Source organism: Alternaria alternata, assembly GCF_001642055.1.
Source record: "Alternaria alternata strain SRC1lrK2f unplaced genomic scaffold CC77scaffold_1, whole genome shotgun sequence".
NCBI classification, from domain to species: domain Eukaryota; kingdom Fungi; phylum Ascomycota; class Dothideomycetes; order Pleosporales; family Pleosporaceae; genus Alternaria; species Alternaria alternata.
This window is the reverse complement of record NW_017306190.1, coordinates 2315375-2335439: the sequence shown is the minus strand read 5'-3', so window position 1 is coordinate 2335439 and position 20065 is coordinate 2315375. Positions and strand designations below refer to the sequence as shown.

Here is a 20065-nt window from a genome sequence, read left to right as displayed (position 1 = left end):
AGGTATCGAAGTTCCCTTTTTGTTCATTACTCATGTACCGGCTATGATGTCATGTCATGACCTTCCATTCCCATGTGTCTATTGAACCATCCATGCGCCAAATGCTATGCAGAAATCTCATCGCTGAACTCGACGAATCAGACCCCGTAAAACTTGGAGAGCAATTCTCAGTGCTTGCAGCATTACTCTCCATAACCAGCGCACAGCTCTATAAGTCCCCCAGCCTGTCCAGTAGCCAAACCCTACTGCGAAAAGACCCAGTATAAGCGGGCTCATAAAGAACAAGAGGAGATAGGCTGGCCCCATGCTAAGAATTGCTAGAACGAAATGCCACCATCTCTCTACATAAATCATATCAAGATCTTCTGGATCGAATAGCGCATCAGGATGACGACCATCTGCAAGGCATACGATCCGTCGTTTTGCTGGTCTAGAGCGTCATCAGCAACGCAGTCTCGTCATGTGCGAAGAGTGTAGATGGATTGATAGGGATCACCACCTGTCGCCACCAGATCCCTCGCCCATAACAGTATTGAAGAAGTTGCCCTCGCCACCACCGTAGTTGCGTCCCGGATTATAGCCACCATAGTCGGCCATGCCACCGTGCATCATTTTCTTTCCCTGATTCTTGCCATGTTCAACGATAGAGCTCTTTCGGCCAAGGTCCTTGGCTAGGGAAACGGAGTTTGTGATGGATGCTAGTAGATTGACTAGCTGCACGTCGGAAGCTTCTTGTTGGGACTCGAGTGTGAAAGCGGCAGAGTCTGGTGGGCCTAGGATATTGAGTCGAGCGAGCATAGCGGATACACTGCGAAGGATTGAGTGATCTAGAGGTAGGGGGTGTTGCGCGTCCGGTGTAGGATCGACCGGCAGTGATGGGTCAGAGAGATACGACGTTGGAAGGGAATCGAGGTACGCGCGGAGAAGCATTATTCGCCGACTGAGCATGCGAATAGCATTCATTTTGGCTGTGAGTGAAGAGAGAACTATGCAAATGTCAGTATACCGGCACTAGATCAAGATCGAACTGCTTGGTCCTACCCTCGTCGTCGTCTGGGGTCAAGATGACAGACTCGTCGATAGGAGCGTCGGTCTCCTTCTCTTTTTCCTTCTCCTTTTGCTTTCCCCGTGTGTTTCTCTTGCCGGTACCCTCGTCGGTCTTGGAAGACTCGGACTTTGCGCCCGCTACGTCTGCTGTGCCTTCTACTGCAGTAGCGTTGCCACCTCCGCGGGCAACGAAGTCGACAGATATCATCTCCGCCTCACCGGTCTCGATCGAGTATACTAACTCCCTGAACTTGGTCGACTTTGCCTGTACAGCGCCGTCGATGTCCATAGCTTTGTCATTTGGCTCGCTCGACACATTGACGGAGATGGACTCGTAGACAGTGAGGGACAGCTTTCCAGCAGCAGTTTCTTTGGAGTATGCGTTCTCGGGGTGGAACAATACGAGCAGCGGAGATTCGGTGTAGATTTCTGATATGCGCGAGTGGATAGGAAGGATGTGGGGTTCTGGGCCGGAGGCGGGACCGAGAGTGAACCAGCCGACGATATCTAATTGGGGTTCTTTGTGTACGTCCTTGACTGTGTATTCGTAAGCCTCATTCAGCCATAAATGCAGAAAATGTAGACTAAAGCTTACAGTCCTCAATACGCTTGCTAAACCACTCGTCATCAAGCACCGTCTCGCCATCCTGGTTCGACTGGAGTTTTGCTTGGAAAGCAACCTCCATGGTGATATTCTGGCCATCTTGTGCACCTAATATAGCTCCGACCACTGGTCCTGTCTGCTGTCGTAGTGTGTGTCGTGTGACACAGTCTGTTATTGTGAGGAGTACTAGCGGATGGAGTTGTACTGTCGGACTTGCGTCAGAGGCGCGAGTCGTTGAAACGAGTGGGTTCCCTGATGACTCTGCCATATCTGCTGGAGTATGGTTTTTCGTCTCCCTATTTGAGTTTCGCGGTAGTCGAGGAGGTGGGTGAGAGCCTTTGGGGAAGGTGGAACTGCAATTGCGATGATATGGTCTTGGTGGGGAGCTTGCCTAGGCTGCAGCTGCCACAATTCGTGGGGTTGTGCCAAGGCGCTTACCACTCTGCGCTAGCTCAACGCGACTGCAGCGCGACGCGATTCCTAGAAGATTGGCGACTGTTCTGCTTACACGACTTCACTCATCACGAGATTCCACTAACAGACAATTAAAAAAAAAAGTGTGTAATTTCCGTCTGGGGATGATCATAGCATTGAAATCTACAGTCTGGGCTGACCTCCAGATCTTTGCATTAATCGCCAACCCTAGCTGATTACTCCAGCACAACCAACTCCAAAGCACACACAACCCAAAAGCGAATGGTATCTCTGTCTTGATCCAGAATCCGAGAACTGCCCTTAAAACGCCTGACCGGGATCGATGTCTTCCAGTCCATCTTCTAAGTCGTTTCTATCATGTCGTTATACATACCCGAAAAAGCGAATGTACATGTTTTCAGTCATTCGTAGACCAAGAGTTTCCTACATCTCAACAAGAACTTTGAGGACGAGCTTGCCATCCTTGTCAACTGTCTTGCCTGCGAGCTCGAAGGCTTCCTTTGTCGATGCCAATCCATGATACCTGTGAGTGATCATATTGTCGAGACTTGGAAGTACACCAGCAGATAAGATCTTGATGCCGGTTGGGTAGGTGTTGGCGTAACGGAAGATTCCCAGGATGTCGACTTCCTTTAGATGAGATGCCGACATGGGCAGTGTTTGGATTGGCGTGCCCATTCCAACCATGATGAGCTTGCCACCAGGCCTTGTCGCCTGCAGGAGGTTAGATCCACGCTCATATACCGCTTCGAAAGATACTTACGTATAACCCAGCCTGCATACAGATCTCCTTTCCAGTGCAGTCAAAGGTAACGTCAGCACCTTCGAAATCAATCTCATTCTGCGAAGCAATCTGCATGACATCCGCAGCCAACTCCTTAGCTACCGCGAACTTTTCGGCAGTCTCGGTCGCATTGTGTGGGGTCACAATGTAACCTTTGTGCGCGAAGCCGTTTGCCAAGGCGTAGTTTATACGTCCATAATCGATGTCTGCGATGACGACGGTTGTGGCGCCAGACACCTTGGCCATCGCAGCTGTAAGAAGACCGACCGTGCCTGCACCAAAAACAATGGCCGTGTCACCCTGCTCGATTTGGGCTCTTCTTGTTGCATGTATAGCGACAGAAAGAGGCTCTAGAAGCGCAGCCGATTCCATGGACACATGAGCAGGTAGTCTGGATAGAGTTATCAGCTAAGATTCGGGTTTCGGGTCGATCATGCACGACATACTTGTGGCACCATTTTGCAGGATGGTTGATGCGTTCCTGAAGCGTTCCTTGGAAGTGAGGTACCGATTTGGCGCTACTCCGGAACCTCATCTTCGGGCACAGGTTATAGCGTCCGCGCTGGCATGACCTGCAGTTGTCGCACGGCACACCTACCTCCAGAGCAACGCGGTCGCCAATCTGGTAACCGGTGACACTCTGGCCTATGGCGACCACAATTCCGGCAGACTCGTGGCCCAAGGATAGCGGCTCACAAGCCTGCAGGTCCCCGTTGCAGAACTTGCTGTAGTAGGAACAATCGCTCCCGCACAACCCAGTAGCCTTGATAGCGATCTGGAGTTCATTGGCGGCAGGGTCAGTAATGGTTCGAGTTTCCTGTTTGGATTCGTTAGCTTCAAGTCTAAGGTGTTGGATATACACCAAAACCCCCACGAACAGTGGGTAGACGTGGGATGTGTAACAGAAGAGGAAGGCATACCAGCCGCAAATCCCTTGGCCCGTGTAGGACCGAAGCTACTACAGTCGATGACTTAGAGTAGTGCCTCGCTGGGATTGGATAGATATCTGCGAGAGCTGAGGGAGCCATTACGAGAAAGATTTGAAAGTATGGGGGATGGTGGCAATGAAGCGGGAAAAAGTGAGGGAGAGATAGCTAGCAGAAGAGCACCCCACGGGAACGTGGAGGCTGATATACTTGTTGAGAAGGCCCATTTCGATCAACGGTGGCCTCGGACAAGCTGGGCTTGCCTGAGGTTGGTGCAATCGGCGAGATAATGGTATCGCATGAGAGAGACTCCAAGGTTCCACGTCATTTGCTAGGCGTATCATACTGGCGGGACGAGCATGGATAGGGATGCGCGACCAGAGCTACTTGGTATGGTAGGCTTCGCGTAGTCTTTTCTTTATCCCGTTACTCTGAGTGTATGTATGAGGCTAGATCTTCTTGTGGATACACAACCGGGAAGGCTTGCAATTTGCCCAGCGAACTAGCTGGTAGAAACTCAAGCATTCTTAGTTTCGTTTTGCCGGATCAATACCATGTAGCTCCGGGATGTGCACTCACAAGATGCGGTATAGGAGCAACGGTCATAATGCGGCGTCTGTGGTGGCCACGTCTTGTCTTGTGTAGTGGCCGTCTATCAGAAACCCGGCGCCGTCGTGAAACAGCGATAAGGCAGTCTGCGCGGCTGTGGAGCCCGCTTCCAAAGGTTGTACTGGAATTTACTGCACCGAACCTGTCGGTTGTAGTGGCCCTGCAGAGTTATGGATCCCTGGATTCGACGCGCGAAACATCAGCCTGATATGCAGGCTGTCCTGTCTCGGCGTTAGCACGTCTTTACCGCTAAGCCAAAGCTCAAACCATAAGTCGTCCACAACCCCCGGTGCACCCTCAATCTTGGACCCTCGAGGCCTGCATGCCGACGGGAAAATTCGACCGCTGACTGGCTAGCGTACTTGGGTGATTTTTCAGAAGACTTCCGGAAGTCACTTTTGCAATATAAATTCCCGGATATATTGCCCATGTGCGAACGGCTCACGCTCAACGGCGCGCCTTCAGACTGGACTACTCTGGGGATCATGGTGTCAGTCCCGTAGTGCGGCCCCTTAGCGGGATCCTTCTGGGGCAACGGTGGTGGGTGTGGTAAGAGGCCCGTTGGCTGAATGTCGGTTGGAGGTCGGACATGGGTCGTAGTTTGGCTACCGAGGAGCAGCCCATTGACGAAATTCGTCCTACGCAGAACCAAACTGTCGGGACAGGAAAGTACAAGGGCCTCTTATCGGAGCGACCTCAACGCCAACTGCACGAACGACTGGCCCAAGGCATAGCTAACAGTCAACAGCTGCACCTTCGACCGAGGTGTGGCCACCAAAAGACCATCGAGATTGACATGTGCTATTGTCTGCATGACCATGGCGAAGAAACACCGGTAGCGTGCTGCAATGCCGTCTCAGATCTACGACCTCGACCGAAGAATGAGGTCGAGCACTTGTCATGAAGGATTGGCAGGAGCAACGGTGATCGCGGGTACATGGCAGACCCAGCAATTGACAAGGGTGCGGCCACGAGCAAGATGAGATGTCGTTGGTAAGCCGTCCCACAAAATGGCCTCGGGAGTGTACGTATCTCTCCGACCGACCGACCTGGTCTATTACTCGACAACAACCATCTGGCACGCAGCCGAGCACAATACTGCAGCGGGACGGCAAAAGAGACGTTGTGGACCAGTCGTCCTTTGTCCATCAACGTTGCATGGCAGAGCACCATGGTGGATCACACCGTGACCCAGCAATGTTGAGATTAACTTCTTTGCGGGCCCGCATTCGCTACGACTGGACTAACGAACATACCTAATGTGCCTGTCCAGCCAGTCCGCTTCTTGCTCCGCGCAACAAGCTACGAGATGTAATCGAATAACAGACTTACCGATAAGCAACTCCTCATCTACATTACACATGCCGCCTCTCTCGACGGACTACCTAGCTATATTCAACGCTATTATAGACTCCGTCAATGAACGTACAAGAACGCCGGGATCATGCATCATCAAGCGACCGACTCCACGACCCTCATGCATGGGCCTCTAGAAGCGGTAAGCGGTGAGGAAGGTTCATCATACCCAGTTTGAATGCACTCCGCACCGTTTACCAACTTGCGCACGTTTTCGCGATTTACGTTGAATATATCTCAGGCGCTTGCATCTTGGTGATGCAGCGGTGAGGGATTTCACATTAGTCGCTTCCCGAAAGCTGGTCAGCGCCACACGGCATATCCAACCACCACCATCCTGGACATTTTGAGTACGTACTCCTTAGCAGAGGCGGTCTGCCGGATGTAAAGGCACCGCATCCCCTATCGTAGTATCCCGACCAGAAGAAGCTGCAGAGTCTTCGGAGGCACCTCTCCGCATCAGCTTTCTTCCGCAAAAAGCGTGGCATCTCGCTACCTACTCACAACCACGAAGCCGCCACAGGGCTTAATGCTGCTACCTTACTGGCTGTATTTGACAGCGGGGTACCAGTGCCTTGGAATCGCGCACGGACAGAGGGACCTGCATCCGACATATCTCCAGATTGTTTTTACCAGAAAAGCTGGAAGTATCGTCACAATCTTCTCGACCTGGTCTTCGCATGGAAGAATATCAAGGAGCGCTAATCCGTCTGCTATGGTTAAGACGGGACAAGATCCAGAACACACAACCCGGTGCCAAATTCCAAGACGGCGCATCTGCTACTTTTGCCGGTACTTTTGTGGTTAGAACCTCCGGAGATACCGAGATACCACCTGCATCACACGCTTCACTTTCGAGCCAAAGGTACCTGACATCTGCTCTCGACCGTAAGCGAAGCAAAAAATACTGTAGAAGGAAGCGCCCAAATGAAAACTCCAGCAGGTGGTGTGCTGATGGGCCCACAGGTATGAGGCCGGTGATGCAGATCTAGTATCCACACACCATCCCTCCTCGACTCCTCAGAATCGATGATGAGTGTCGGCATAAGGTCATGTTTCAACACAGTAACGTTATCGGTGCGCTGACGCATACATGCGTTTGCCGTCGTCGAAGTGCCGTTTCTGGCAGCCGTCGAGCGAACCGCTATCTTGGTTACAGTAGTAAGCACTTAGCAATTCATCGGTGCAAAGGATCTCGCTAGCGCAAGACATTACCGATATCGCTATGTAGACAAGGGGTTGCGAAGCACATATCAGGCCATTACGGATAGAGCCGCAATCTCCATGCTTTGCTGGCCTGACCCTGGTAGGTACAAAGCGATCTGCCGTCCTCGATCAACGGGCATGAAAGAGTAATCAGGTATACGTATACGAAAGCGATCGAACGTAGACACACCGCCCGCTAGACAACATGCTGTAATTTTAGTTGCTCGCGACGCAGACGTACGCATCGACACTACATACACTACGTTTGACTCGACCGTTAAGGGACCGCCCATCCCATCGCACATTTCCGCTTCATCCTGAACTCAATCCTACAAAGCACTCTCTCGCTTCTTCTTTGCCACTAACCCCTGCCCCTCAAACCATTGGCGGATAATCGTATTGCACTCCTCGGGCTTCTGCGTCAACGCCCAGTGGGCCGCCTTTACCTCTCCTCGCGTCAGCTTGGGGATAAAGTTTTCCATGCTCTTTGACATTTCTGGTTTGAGGACGCCATCGTGCGTGGCTTGAATGAAGAGGACGGGTTGGGTGATTTGCTTGCGGGAGAGGAGGGCTTGGTCTTCTTCCCAGTTTGTGCGGCGTTGACGGTACCAGTTCACTGGGTTAGAGAGTTAGTGGATAGAACAACGGTTATATGTGTATACACGCTATTATGCGGATGAATAGTGGGTAAGTAAGGGAGAAGGAATGCTCACAAGTGGGGTGTATGCCGTGGTTCAAGTACTGCTTGACGTAGTAGTCTAGGTACTGATTCGCTGTTAGCACACCATCGCTTGCTGAGAATAGGTCTCAAGCTGTCTTTCTGAAACAGCGCACTGCTGTCATGCGACCTCAACGCGGCCTACACAAGAGATGGTGTGTTCATGTCGAGGCAAGCCGATCATCTGGAACGCTTTCCCGTCTTTCCTGCACGACACAACGGAGGTGGTAATGCACAAGTCCAGCAATCCGAGCATCTCATAGTGCACTTTTGAAATGCGGTATCGTAGTCGCTTATCATATAACCCCATTCTTTTCTTTCCTCGATCCCGCACTCGACACGCGTTGCAACATGAAAGATCATCACGTACCTTTCCATTCAAAACCTTGCTTTCCCCAATTGAGGGCAGATTTTCTCCCAGCACGCCCTTCTCAGGATCAAAGGCGATCTCACCTTTCGGTCCCTTTGCACCATACATACCCTTCAAAAACTGCCTGATCGACTGCTCATCTTTGACAATCTTTTCCACCTCACCTGAAGCAAGGTGGATTTGGTAAGCAAATTGGGGCAAGGGACCATTGGCGAGATCTTCAGTGGACATATACTTGTCATGAGGAGCAGTATATGGTGTACAGACCGAGAAGACATGTGAGACCAGGTCGGGGTACCTATGAAAGGGGTGAGTCGCTGCTGTGTATGGGTAATCACGGCCATTAAGACTCTAGAAACATACCACTGAGCTGCTCGCCAGACGACAAAACCTCCCCTAAGCAAAGTGTTAGTCGACGAGCTTTTCGTTTGTATCACGCAAGCGATGGCTTACCAGTCGTGGCCACCGAGAATGATCTTCGGCGCGTTGACCTCTTTCGCCAACGCAGCAATGTCATCTGATGCTCTCTTAAGCCCATAGAGCTTGATGGAGTTTGGCGGGACTTTCGGAGCGTCCTAAATATCCCAACGTTGAGCATTCTTCTGGGGTAGCATGATTTCTGGGCCTTTCTTACTGTCTCGCCATATCCCATCATGTCCGGCGCAACGACCCGCATTCCCATATCGACTAAGAGTGGGATTTGATACCTCCATCCTATTGATAGGTCGGGCCAACCATGGATCTACCAAGGCAGTCAGTATCTCTAGATGTCCAATGCTCGCTAATATAACAAGATCCGGAATATGCCGCCAAAGCATGACAGGGTACCCAACAAGACTTACCAAAAACACGGTGTGCTGGTAGTCGCCAGAACGAGGTACTGCATAGAGGTAATGATATTTCTGCCCGTTGAGTGTCGCATATCTGTGCTCGACACGAGGGTCTGACACGGGGTCAATTGGTTGGACGGACATGACGTGACGTGTATGAAACTCAGGGTAAAAGAAGAATATATTGCGGCGAGAGTGTGGGAGAAGCTTGGGGTGTATAACAGTAGTAGTAAGGTCACTCTTGTGTGATGATGGCGGTGAGCAAGCGAGTCGGTTTCAGCGATGAAGTTGTAGATTCATGATGGGCTGTTAGATGCGTGCATGCCGAGGTACACTGAAACTGTGGGGTATGTAATCGTTCCGACCCTGACATCACTGTCCTGTTCTTCTTTGTTGCTTGCTCAGCACGTCACTTTCGCATTTGATGCGCAATGTCAAGCATCCTGTAGAGCGTTGGAGATGGTGTTGGCTATAGTGTTACTATTATGATCGGAAGTGGGCGATAGTGGTGTAGTGCCCCACTCACCGTGGGGTCCAACTATACGATCCCGAGTTCTAGGTAAATACGTGCATCAGATAACCAGAGTGAGGCGAGCACAGCCGTAACCGAGTGTTGTACGTTGTTGTTTTCCAGCGTCCGTGCCGGAACGGTAAGCGCAAACGATCGTGCTTGCCTCAAAATTTCGAAAGGATACTGTGCGATCCTCAGCGCATGCGACAACCTACATGCTGCAAATAGACTCGATGAATGATGTATCGTTTGTATTAGGACAGAGCTCGCAGAGCACAGATGGCCGGGCATTGATTAACCTGCGAAGCACGTTTGCCATCGTTACTAGGGCTTTCATGATACTACGGTCGGATATTCAAGAATGAAGGACCAGACTTTGCGAGTTGAGGCGATCGGATGGCAAAGAGGCGACCGGTCCAAGGGCAGCATTGTAAAGGGTATCAATGAAGGCCTGCCAACAGCGATCTATCGGTCCGGCCACGGGCATAGGCAGAAGCAAAGGATCCCTGGCGATCTCAATAGATGACAGTATCCTCGGCGGCTTCTTCGACGACATCCTCTCCGTTCTCATCGTCGTCTTCCTTGATGGTTGGGTCAGCGACAGTTCCATGAGTTGCAACACTGCTGGTCTGCATATCCTCAGTGGCGCGCTCAGCTTTCCCATCGGCATCAGCGGTATCGAAATGATGATCTTTCATGTCCAGGTCCTTGGGGGAAGTGGCGCTACCATTAGTCCCGCCATTGGCTGTGGTTGTTTCTTGAGGTGCATCTGCATGATGGTTCTTACCAGTTTCTGAACCCTCTGCATCACCAATCCTTCCGTCGGAAGTATCCCGTCTCCGTAGATTATCCGGCTGCTGTCGTGCCTCGAACTCCTCTACCTCGCGTTTGATGGTCTCTTTGGCATCGGTTATTTGGTCGCGTATACGGTCTTCTTCGTCGGGACTAGTCTCCCAGGGTTTGTAAAACTTTGGGCAAAGTCAGCTGTGACGGATGCGAGTTGATAGCAGAACACGTACGAGGTGTGGCTCGGCCTTGGTCTGGAGGAAGTGCGCCATGGCGAGTAGATTTTCATGACGGATGCGCATCTGTGGATAGTTAGCGCTCAGCCAAACCCCCGTACGCAGATTGGCAAGCCGTACCGATTGCTTCTCGAAGTGCTTCTGCTCCTTCCATCGTTGCTCTTTGCGCCTGGCTGTTCGCTCTGCCTTCCTCTGTTCGCTCTCTTGGTCGTCCTGTTTGCGCTGAGCTAGTTGACGCTTCTCGATCTCGGCACGACGTTTCTGCGCTGTAGTAGTAGTGTTCTGTGAGAGTGCACCCAAAGCGGCGCCAAACAATCTGCGCTCTCGTCCCCTCTCGCGTCGCACTGGAGCGGGCTTGGGGTCCTTGGAGTCCTTGGTAATAGAGTCACGTCTGTCTCCAGTTGTAGTATCATCGTCGAGTCGTGGTCGCTTTGCGGTGTCTTCTGATAGTGATTCCTGGCGTCTTTTGTGGCCGTTCACAGGGGGCGAGGCTGGCTGTAGTATGTCATCCGGAAGGACTACAGCTGATGCAATGGGCCCGTCCATGGCAGTACCGCGTGCAGCCTATGATTGTTTTTGGTTCTTTCTACGGTGCTTTTGGCAGAAACGAGAAATCACGTGTGGTTGTTTGCTGGCGTTGTTTGTAATGCAAGGAAACTTGGTGACGCGATGGAAGCTTCGCGCACGGATCACGGGTTCAGCGGACCCCCGAAGCTCTTAGGTCAAGTCACGACTGTCTTTCTTCTGCATACGAATCTGAAGTCCCAAATCCACGCGCCACCACAAACACCACCACCGCTCCCAGACCTACCCAAAACACAAACTTTTGCCCAAATCGCTCCAATACGGCCTGTCGGTCTTTTGCGCCACATCTATAAATCCGCGCCATGTCTCGCCATCATCCGTAAGTGCTTCCACCCAACACAAATACGCGCCTATACTGACATCCAACGCAGCGATCTCGTAATGTGCCGCAAGCAATCCGGCATCTCCATCGGCCGCCTCTGCGATAAGTGCGACGGCAAATGCCCCGTATGCGACTCCTACGTGCGCCCGACCACCCTCGCCCGCATTTGCGACGAGTGCTCATTCGGCAACTACCAGAACAAATGCGTCGTCTGCGGTGGCGAAGGCATCTCTGACGCCTTTTACTGCTTCGAGTGCACGCGCCTGGAGAAGGACCGCGATGGGTGCCCGAAGATTATAAATCTGGGTAGTAGTAGGACGGATCTGTTTTACCAGAAAAAGAATTTCAGGAATCACTGATGACATGGCTTGGGCAGCTGCTCTTGGTGCAGTCGCGCAGGTTATGTGTCATTGAAGAATACACGAGACGAGGTCAAGCTCGAACATACGGGAAGAAGAAATCGCACGGAATAGCATGAAAAGGGAGCATGGAGTTTGGGCGTCGCGGCATCAATCTTCAGAGCCGCGATGGGAGTAAAAGCTTGGATTACGGCGTTCTAAGATACCTCAACCATCTATCAATGGTAGTCATGCCACTCTCTCTGCGTAGAAGCATTACTGACAAGTCTGCAAGATTGGTATGATATCTTTATTCTAAACCATACTGCCTTGGTATGCCTGTTCACACAAGTGGCTTTGGCTGCACGATACAGTCTGCCATGCGCCTATTTGACTGCATATTTTGAGGTTACCTAGTCGTTGTTTCACTTTTGATCTCACCTTACCGATCGCTACTCATACTTGTTCTTCCACTCGTTCGACGCTGGTACCAAAAAAGTCACCCAGGGTTCGTTCGTCCAAGCAAAAAGACAAAAACATACAACAGCGGGGATTCGCTAGTGGTCACCCACCTAACTACTAATCCGCCGGTACACTGCTTGTATATGGCTGAGCGGACGGGAAGCCTAATTTTCAGTGTCCTATGGTCGTATGTATCATTTTGACCAGATTCAAACAGAATATCATTGGTTTGGCATGACCAAGTCCGCAAGGTAGAAAATATAATTCCATCAATCACCATCGGGCATAAGCTGCCTACCAAATACGCATGTATAAGACCGAGTATGCAGAACGTCCATGTATCTTAGTATCTCCATCTACCTGATCAATAAGCGTAGAACATCGTAGTCTCGGAGTTCGAGCTCTTGATCCTTCGATTCTCCCGGATCAGCCACCACCGCATGAGCCACGCGCCAGCCGCACACATCAGCGCCATACCGGCACTCATGGACAACGGAAATACGAACCGTGGCTCCGACGACTCTGGCCAGATGTACTATTCGACGTCAGTCACTTCATCCAGAACAAGCGACCGATTTGCAAAACTTACAGGAGTCCAGATCAAGCTGAGGGTAGCCGCGACGTTGGCAATAGCCAGAGCAGCAGACTTCTTCTCCCTTGTCTGCCCACATGTTGAAGATACCCATCCAAGAATAATACTGTTGACGCCATATGTACCGATTGTGAAGACGCACATGGCAAAATATCTTGCGCCCACGTTCATAGTCGCACAGCCGAGCACGAACCCAAAGATAGCCACGCCTTTAGCGATGGTAATGTGCCAAGTGCGCTCGTTGTAATGGCCGGATGATATCGCCCATGCGACGGAGAATGCACCTGCTATCAGGTATGGTGGGCATGTCAATACAAGTGTGACTTCCTGCGAGAAGCCTAGCGTATTGACAATCGTCGGCATGAAGTTTTTGAAGCCGTTGGTAGCGCTCGAAATTGTCAGAGACGGTAAATTATCGGGGTCATTGGAACTTACATGTGTAGGTGTTGCATGTAGACGAATACCCACACTTTGGGGTCGCGAACAGCTTCCTTGAGACCAGCAAGCATGGAGACATCGGCAGAGTGGCCAACAGTATCTCTTGCGACCCGAGCGTGCGCAAGTTGGCGTTCTTCGGGGTTAAGCCACCATGTGGTTAGAGGCTCGTCGGGGAGGATAAAGCAGGCTGCTACGGCGATGACAAAGGTGGCGGCACCTTGTATTATAAAGAGCCAACGCCATCCGCTATCGTCGAGGGTCAGTGTATATCTTGTGCTCGCTGCGTACAAAAGGGCCATACCTGATACCATGGACATTATCGAGTTTGAAGACGCCAAGGGCAATGAGTCCGGCAAAGGACGACGCGAGTATGTTGCCAGAATAGAGAATGCTGATACGTGTCGCAATCTCCTTCCTCGTGTAAAATATGCTCAGGAGGTAGAGCGCTCCTGGGTAGTACGGCGCCTCGACTACACCCAAGAAGAAACGCACAAGTACAATGCCCGTGTAATTATGCACGACGGCAGTGAGCCCGCTTACGACTGCCCAGCCCATCATGCAGATACCCATGTACCACGAAGGTTTGACCCGAGTGATGATCATATTACTGGGGATCTGTGGGTGTAGAGGTACGAAGTTAGTGGATCATTCACATAGTTCTCGTATAGTCACAACTTACCTGTCCGAGGATGTATCCAACAAAAAGGATAGAGATAGCAGTGCTGTATTGTGAACTAGTGAGTCCAAGGTCCTTTTGGAAGCCATTCAGACGAGCGAGAGTGATGGCGTTGCGATCTAGGTATCCATTCAGCATGAGGTCTCCTGATGACAGCTTCATGGTATCAAATTCTTACCCAGGTAGTTGAGCCAGTACATGAGCCAGAGCATGGGCTGAAGTAGATCGTTAGTCGATTTTTGAAAGGCATGCAGATGGCTAACTCACCATGATCCAGATGTCTAATTTCCTGACAAGCTTCTTCTCTTCAGGGCTCGTCTTAGCTGCGGCTCCAGAGTAGTCGACCTTAGGTTGAACCTTCTCCTCATATTCCGTATGCTGGCTCTGGTATTTCTCATCGATAGGGTCCACGGTGTGAGCTGGCAAGGGAGATCCTACACCCTGGACTGGCTCGGGTTGCGGTACCGACATAATGCTGTTCACGGGAGGTTTCGCAATGAGGAGAGGAGAACAGAAGGTCAGGATGAATAGCCCTGTCGACGGCGCAATGGTTTATATCGGACTTGGACCATTTACCCTGCGCATCATAATGCTAGTCTCTCTCCCCATGGGGTTTCCCCGGATAATGGTGTCCTCACACAGGATATCAGACACTAAAGAGGAGCTTGAGGCGCTAAGATCCTAATTTGGGTAGGCCTGCTCCCCCGCACTGACTCGCAGTGGTGGGCCACTACCCCTCGGCGACGCCGCCCCGAGCAAGACTGCGTGCAAGGTAATAATGACACTCGGCGTACCTGCGCCGAAGAACATCCATGTAACTGTTCCGCAGCTAGCACATCCTCCGAGAGATGGCAACGCATCCGAAGCGTGGTTATTGGGGTACGAATCACACCAGCTAACTGATTGCAGCCGGTTGTCGGCATTCTCGAAGCTGTCGTTTAGTCGCTGCGACAGGCATGAGGACGTAAACGGCTGGGCAGGTACACGGAGAGGTTTATTAGCTAGATTGACTCAAGATTGCCTCCATGCAAAAAAGTCTCTAGCCACAACATTGGCAACATTGTATTCCGCCCGAAAGAACGTTCAACAACAAGACTCACAACCGACACGATAATAGTACTTCCAGCCTAAACTGCCCATACTATATTTACCATGCGCACAAGACCAGCGCCGCAACGCGGCATTCGCATAGGCAACGTCTCTGGTGCGACCGGTGATGCTCCCCACGCCATGCTCCGCATGGCACAAACAGGCAATGTCGACTTCATCACCGGAGACTGGCTATCCGAGATGAACATCGCTTGGAATGCTATAGCCAAAGCCAGTGATCCATCTCAAGGCTACGAAGTTGGTTTCCTGTCCCAGCTCGAAGAAAGCATTGATATCATCGTCGATAAGAAGATCAAGGTTGTTACAAATGCGGGCGCATTGAACACGGAGGCGCTCCGGGACAAAGTGCGAGGGCTTTGTGTGCAAAAGGGGTATAGACATTTGAAAATCGCAGCGGTACTGGGCGACGATGTCACAGCGGAGGTCACAGAGATGTTGCGGAGAACACCAGGCGAGGAGGGAAGTGGGTTTCGGCATTTGGATCATAGTGACCAGTGCTTTGTGGAATGGGCAAAGGGATTCGAGGATCCAGCGAGTGCGGTGGCGTACATCGGGGCTTGGGGGATCGTGGAGGCATTGAAGAAGGGGGCTGATATTGTCTTGTGTGGGCGAGTTACGGATGCGTCTCCAGTGGTATGTTTGGCTATGATCATTTTGTCTCTTGTGGGAGATCGCTGACTCGGCTGATACAGATTGGTGCAGCAGCGTGGTGGTATAACTGGAAACAGGACTCCTTCGATGAGCTAGCTGGGGCACTTATTGCGGGGCGTAAGTCGATAGCGGCCATGTTCTGTGCTTTCTCCTGGTACTAACCTCCATTGTAGATCTGATCGAATGCGGACCTTACGTTTGCGGCGCAAACTTTTCTGGCTTCAAAGACCTTCTTCCAGGATTGGTCGACGTCGGCTTTCCCATTGCTGAGATCATGCCCAATGGATCCAGCTACATAACAAAACAGGAAGACCTTGGTGGCAAAGTTACTGCTGCAAACGTCACTGCGCAGCTGTTGTACGAGCTCCAGGGTGAGATGTATCTTAATCCTGATGTAGTCGCTGATATACGCACCGTAAATATCACGGCCACAGGCGAGCCGCGGCGGGAAGTTCTCGTCAGCGGAGTGAAGGGATTTCCGCCACCACTTACCACCAAGGTCATGGTTGCAGCTCCGGGAGGGTATCAAGCTGAAACTGTTTATTATCTCAATGGCCTGGACATTTCGGAAAAGGCGGAGATGATGAAGCGACAGCTGACAAGCATTTTTCAGGGTAACCAGTTCAGCAAACTGTCCATGGAGCTTTACGGTGGGCAGGCGCTTGATCCGAAATCGCAGGCAGCGGGTACAGCCATGTTGCGAGTCTTCGCGCAAGCAAAGAGGAAAGAAGATATTGCGGCGAGCAAATTTCGAATACCCATTTACTCCCTTCGTATGCAAAGCTATCCTGGTAAGTCAAAAATGCAGAAGACGCGAGTCTCTCGAGATTAGTAACCTAATCACTTGTAGGCTATCACATGAACTTGGACTTTCGCTCAATGGATCCCAAGCCTTTCATGGAAATCTTCCCCACAACAATACCGATCAGTCAGATCAACCACAGAGTGCGACTGGACGACGAACCGATGATATACGCCCCGTCTCCACCCAGATCTGCCGAATACCCGCAGCTGCGACCGTCATACGAAACCGAAACACCCATAGATCTTCGGTCATTTGGCCTGACATCAAAAGCTCCATTAGGGACCGTTGTGCATGCAAGATCCGGCGACAAAGGCAACAATTCGAATGTTGGTTTCTTTGTTAGGCATGCTGATGAGTACCCGTGGCTACAGAGCTTTCTGACGGTGGAGCGGCTGTGTGCTTTGTTCGAGGATGACTGGAAGGACGGGTGTAGAGTCGAAAGGTGCGAGTTTCCAAACATTCTCGCAGTCCACTTGTAAGTACCCCGGTTTGCATGCTAGAAGTTGCTTCACTGACTAACCGGTACAGCCGAGTACTCGACTTCTTGGATGGTGGCATTGCCAGTAGCTCGCGCATTGACGGGCTCGGCAAAGGTATCGGGGAATACTTGCGCAGCAAGGTTGTAGACGTTCCAACGAGCTTTCTCCAACGGGGTTGCATATAGAATGGGGAGTACATGAACTTGAATGCAGCCTCCGCAACAGTGAAAACAGGCCAACATCAAAGATGTGTACCCATCGTGATGTCATTGAGCTGCGGCCCAATACCACCATAGAAGTCGAAGCTGTCGAACCAAGCCTGAGAGAATCGATACACAGACATATCGACTTGCTGCTGATCATACATTTGTTGCAGATCGAACGCTGAGCCTCTGAACTCATTCTCGATAGCCAATGGCGATAGGCTAGATACCACTCGATCAGTCCCCATAGGCTGGAGATATGATGCGTGGTTCCATTGAGGGTGCTGAACCAAATCGTTTGAGTTTGTTTCTGCCGCCAACTCGGACCTATCCCTGTACTGTTCGTCACGATTTCCCGAATCGTTGGTCGGCAAATGAGTAGCGTTGATGGGGGTTGTGCTGAATTTGATAACGTCGATCAGAATAGCATCGCTCAATCTATTGAAGATGTCGACGCAGCGTTGCAACGACTTCCATCTCTCCGAAACCGCTACGAGGATATTTGAGCACGTACGTGTGTCACTGATCACTTCCATGGTGCTCGGATTTTTGTTCAGCAGCCCGCCTAGTTGTCTACGATTGGCCTGGCAGTGCATCGTTACAGCGTACACATATGACAATCCCGCCATGAATAAAGCTTGTAGTGTAAGCCAGCTGTGGTTCAAGATCCCCATACGATGGAGACTTGCATATGAGGATATGGAAGCCTGAGAGGAGGTAAAGATTGCTTGTACAGCAACTGGGTCTCTTGATGTGTCCAGTTTAGGGGATGGCCGATGAAGCATTAGCACAGCGTTATGATATATCATCTCGAACCAAGTAGGTGATGTAAAGCAAGACGAAGGCGTCATGTCATTCACAGAGCTTGGAGGAACGACTCTTTCAACGTTCAAGCGCCAAGTCTTGAGGTCGGCTGCAAATTGATCTCTGCTGTGGCGGAGTTCATCGTCTGGAAGATTCTTTCGACCTTGATTGTGCAGAGTCTCGATAATGTCACCGCACAGTAGGCGATACTTGATGATCTGAACGAAGATCGAAACGCGGCGGCATGCGACCAGATGTTCGGCCATAGGTGTCTCGACACCAGAAAGCAGGATCTTGTCGCATAGATCCGACGGAAGCGCCGTGTCTATGTCGTCGTCGCGAATGGCGAGAGGCCTACCTAATATGTTGCTTACTATTCTGCTGTGTAATCAGCTGGTATTCCTTCCCGCATATTTTTGCATTGGAGTTTCCAGACGCACCTGTCCATGGCCACGATGCTCCAGAAGCAAAGCCGGGAGACTTCTTGCTGGACATGGTCGGCACTCGGTTCTACGTTTCCTATAGAGTCATCGGAGCGTTTGTACGGATATGCAGTTTCACAGTGAAGGCCGAGCTCGAGAGCAATTCTGCTCCCTACTCCCACCAAATGCCACATGCCTGTATAGTCTTTAGATCATGCTTGCAGCGAAATGACTCCTCTATTCGAGGGAGATATGGCAACATACTGGCTGAGGTGTCTTGCATGGAACTGCTCATGCGGTATTGAATCAACAGGATGATTGCCTGGAGAGCAGCAAGTCCCCCCTTCTCCAAGATTGTCGATCCCCGCTTCATCGCCCGCGTGTAATGACTATGCGCACTTGGCAGCCCTTGCCAGTCAGACCGACAGATACTAGCCGTGGCGATAGCAAGCACTATATCGAAGATGAAAGCTTCGCTTGTGGTCCGCGTGTAGAGAGCTCCGTTTGTGCTGTATGTTTCCGAAAGTATCGACAAGAGTGTGGCAGGGAGAACTACGGGGTAGCGTAAGTGGTCATGGTTGAGATAGGATAATACAAGTCGTCTTGCTATCTGTTCAGATGGTAGGTCGCAAGCAAGCTCTGCAGCCAAAGCCGTTGAGTCTGTAGCTTCGTCATCACCAACTGGCGTTATCGATCGCGTCGAAGTTTCGATGTTCACATTGGCTCTGATGAAGTTCGCTAAAAGAACTCCGCTTGAGGATCCCAGGTAGTTCCTTTCTCCGGACGCATTAATCGACAGGTATGATACTTCTCCGGCGACGTCGGTTGACAGACGGTGTTGCGGACTGCTACTCTCGTTTGTAGGAAGATTATCCTGAACAATGATAGGAGTGTTCTGGCCTGTGCAAGATACTGGGTCAGTCCTATTGTGCTGCACCAGACTTCTGTTCTGGGCTTCTAAGCGCTTGATCCTGCGCTCAAGAGTGTCTACATGGACCTGGCTATAGGTACGGGCTTTCGTCCGATTTGTGTAACGACATTCCGATCCACTTAGGCTGCATCGTCGACATGGGACAGTTTTGTCGCATCGCACCTTTCTCTCGTGACATTGATCGCACCTACGCATTGGCATCAGTGTACTAGTCCGTGGCGAAACACCTTTTGACCAACCGGAAATGGGCTACGAAGACCTACGCTTGCATGGCTAGGATCGTGCCCTTGAGTTCCTAGGACAACGTTTCGAGCCTCGGTGCCCTGATCCGAGGGGTCGGTGTGTAGGCACAAGTGGAGCAAGAAGAGATAGGCTGGACCGGGTGGGCGTCAAGAAGAACGACGGTGTTCGGTATTCGGTGTTCCGCTCCGCTGAAACTCTCGCACGTAACTTGCCGAGATGTTAGTACAACGTATTTGTGGAGTTGAGTCGTTGATGCAGAAGTAAGAGTATGGCTAGGAAGCAGGTGGGCAGTAGCGTGGTTCGGCCTCGGCGCTCCGCGACCGAGGTTGATTGTCGTCAACGCACGCCACCAATGCAATTGGTTACCGAACGATCTGCCGGCATATCTCATTCGAAAAAGCAGACAACCCGGCGCTGTGGATCTTAGAACATGTACTCGTATCGAGCAAGAACGTCATTAGTTATATAGTCAAAACGTACGCATACTGCGTGTACCTAGGTATGATGTACTGTGATAGCCCTCGCTAATCTGCACAGCATCGATTGAAGTACGCGCAATCGGTATATACCTCAGGCCAGGTTCTCA

The 20065-nt window shown here is 51.2% G+C and overlaps 8 protein-coding genes across 8 annotated transcripts; 2 read left to right on the top strand and 6 right to left on the bottom strand.

The window, feature by feature from the left end:
* Positions 1–492: 492 nt before the first annotated feature.
* Positions 493–1919, bottom strand: CC77DRAFT_924532 (hypothetical protein; the record flags this gene model as incomplete). Its single annotated transcript, XM_018533811.1, has 3 exons — positions 493–986; positions 1042–1584; positions 1643–1919. 3 exons carry the CDS (start codon positions 1917–1919, stop codon positions 493–495), a joined length of 1314 nt encoding a protein of 437 aa, XP_018392002.1.
* Positions 1920–2405: 486 nt separating this feature from the next.
* Positions 2406–4236, bottom strand: CC77DRAFT_56667 (GroES-like protein). The gene is made up of 4 exons (XM_018532228.1): positions 3791–4236; positions 3317–3687; positions 2850–3261; positions 2406–2800 (listed from the first exon to the last, which is right to left on the bottom strand). Exons 1-4 carry the CDS (start codon positions 3896–3898, stop codon positions 2510–2512), a joined length of 1182 nt encoding a protein of 393 aa, XP_018392001.1. The 5' UTR covers positions 3899–4236; the 3' UTR covers positions 2406–2509.
* A 3060-nt stretch (positions 4237–7296) lies between these two features.
* Positions 7297–9029, bottom strand: CC77DRAFT_924398 (alpha/beta-hydrolase; the record flags this gene model as incomplete). The annotated part of the gene is made up of 7 exons (XM_018533805.1): positions 7297–7583; positions 7681–7732; positions 8056–8353; positions 8419–8451; positions 8509–8630; positions 8690–8797; positions 8898–9029. 7 exons carry the CDS (start codon positions 9027–9029, stop codon positions 7297–7299), a joined length of 1032 nt encoding a protein of 343 aa, XP_018392000.1.
* An 882-nt stretch (positions 9030–9911) lies between these two features.
* On the bottom strand, positions 9912–11066 carry CC77DRAFT_979698 (hypothetical protein; the record flags this gene model as incomplete). The annotated part of the gene is made up of 3 exons (XM_018536033.1): positions 10539–11066; positions 10416–10484; positions 9912–10364 (listed from the first exon to the last, which is right to left on the bottom strand). Exons 1-3 carry the CDS (start codon positions 10962–10964, stop codon positions 9912–9914), a joined length of 948 nt encoding a protein of 315 aa, XP_018391999.1. The 5' UTR covers positions 10965–11066.
* Positions 11067–11305: 239 nt separating this feature from the next.
* On the top strand, positions 11306–11684 carry CC77DRAFT_1056638 (PHF5-like protein; the record flags this gene model as incomplete). Its single annotated transcript, XM_018527925.1, has 2 exons — positions 11306–11322; positions 11375–11684. 2 exons carry the CDS (start codon positions 11306–11308, stop codon positions 11682–11684), a joined length of 327 nt encoding a protein of 108 aa, XP_018391998.1.
* A 710-nt stretch (positions 11685–12394) lies between these two features.
* On the bottom strand, positions 12395–14495 carry CC77DRAFT_1015853 (MFS general substrate transporter). Its single transcript, XM_018524103.1, has 7 exons — positions 14099–14495; positions 14010–14046; positions 13835–13950; positions 13457–13770; positions 13153–13401; positions 12715–13105; positions 12395–12660 (listed from the first exon to the last, which is right to left on the bottom strand). The coding sequence occupies exons 1-7, from the start codon at positions 14300–14302 to the stop codon at positions 12490–12492; spliced, it is 1482 nt and encodes a 493-aa protein (XP_018391997.1). The 5' UTR covers positions 14303–14495; the 3' UTR covers positions 12395–12489.
* A 255-nt stretch (positions 14496–14750) lies between these two features.
* Positions 14751–17089, top strand: CC77DRAFT_57498 (DUF1446-domain-containing protein). Its single transcript, XM_018532304.1, has 5 exons — positions 14751–15574; positions 15634–15709; positions 15766–16383; positions 16443–16872; positions 16926–17089. The coding sequence occupies exons 1-5, from the start codon at positions 14984–14986 to the stop codon at positions 17059–17061; spliced, it is 1851 nt and encodes a 616-aa protein (XP_018391996.1). The 5' UTR covers positions 14751–14983; the 3' UTR covers positions 17062–17089.
* CC77DRAFT_57787 (hypothetical protein) lies at positions 16988–19750 on the bottom strand. The gene is made up of 3 exons (XM_018532316.1): positions 18570–19750; positions 18324–18501; positions 16988–18261 (listed from the first exon to the last, which is right to left on the bottom strand). The coding sequence occupies exons 1-3, from the start codon at positions 19435–19437 to the stop codon at positions 17118–17120; spliced, it is 2190 nt and encodes a 729-aa protein (XP_018391995.1). The 5' UTR covers positions 19438–19750; the 3' UTR covers positions 16988–17117.
* Positions 19751–20065: the final 315 nt, after the last annotated feature.

Excerpts from the sequence above, each read along its gene's own strand:
- CC77DRAFT_56667 (XM_018532228.1), bottom strand. The coding sequence starts at position 3,898 with ATGGCTCCCTCAGCTCTCGCAGATATCTATCCAATCCCAGCGAGGCAC. Across the intron at positions 3,688-3,790 it reads GGCCAAGGGATTTGCGGCTG|GAAACTCGAACCATTACTGA; the intron begins GTATGCCTTCCT and ends GAATCCAAACAG. Across the intron at positions 2,801-2,849 it reads GTATGCAGGCTGGGTTATAC|GCGACAAGGCCTGGTGGCAA; the intron begins GTAAGTATCTTT and ends AACCTCCTGCAG.
- CC77DRAFT_1015853 (XM_018524103.1), bottom strand. The coding sequence starts at position 14,302 with ATGTCGGTACCGCAACCCGAGCCAGTCCAGGGTGTAGGATCTCCCTTG. Across the intron at positions 13,951-14,009 it reads GTACTGGCTCAACTACCTGG|ATCGCAACGCCATCACTCTC; the intron begins GTAAGAATTTGA and ends ATGGATACCTAG. Across the intron at positions 12,661-12,714 it reads TCAGCTTGATCTGGACTCCT|TACATCTGGCCAGAGTCGTC; the intron begins GTAAGTTTTGCA and ends GACGTCGAATAG.
- CC77DRAFT_57498 (XM_018532304.1), top strand. The coding sequence starts at position 14,984 with ATGCGCACAAGACCAGCGCCGCAACGCGGCATTCGCATAGGCAACGTC. Across the intron at positions 16,384-16,442 it reads TCGTATGCAAAGCTATCCTG|GCTATCACATGAACTTGGAC; the intron begins GTAAGTCAAAAA and ends AATCACTTGTAG. Across the intron at positions 16,873-16,925 it reads AACATTCTCGCAGTCCACTT|CCGAGTACTCGACTTCTTGG; the intron begins GTAAGTACCCCG and ends TAACCGGTACAG.
- CC77DRAFT_57787 (XM_018532316.1), bottom strand. The coding sequence starts at position 19,437 with ATGCCAATGCGTAGGTGCGATCAATGTCACGAGAGAAAGGTGCGATGC. Across the intron at positions 18,502-18,569 it reads CATGCAAGACACCTCAGCCA|GCATGTGGCATTTGGTGGGA; the intron begins GTATGTTGCCAT and ends AAGACTATACAG. Across the intron at positions 18,262-18,323 it reads AGCATCGTGGCCATGGACAG|AATAGTAAGCAACATATTAG; the intron begins GTGCGTCTGGAA and ends ATTACACAGCAG.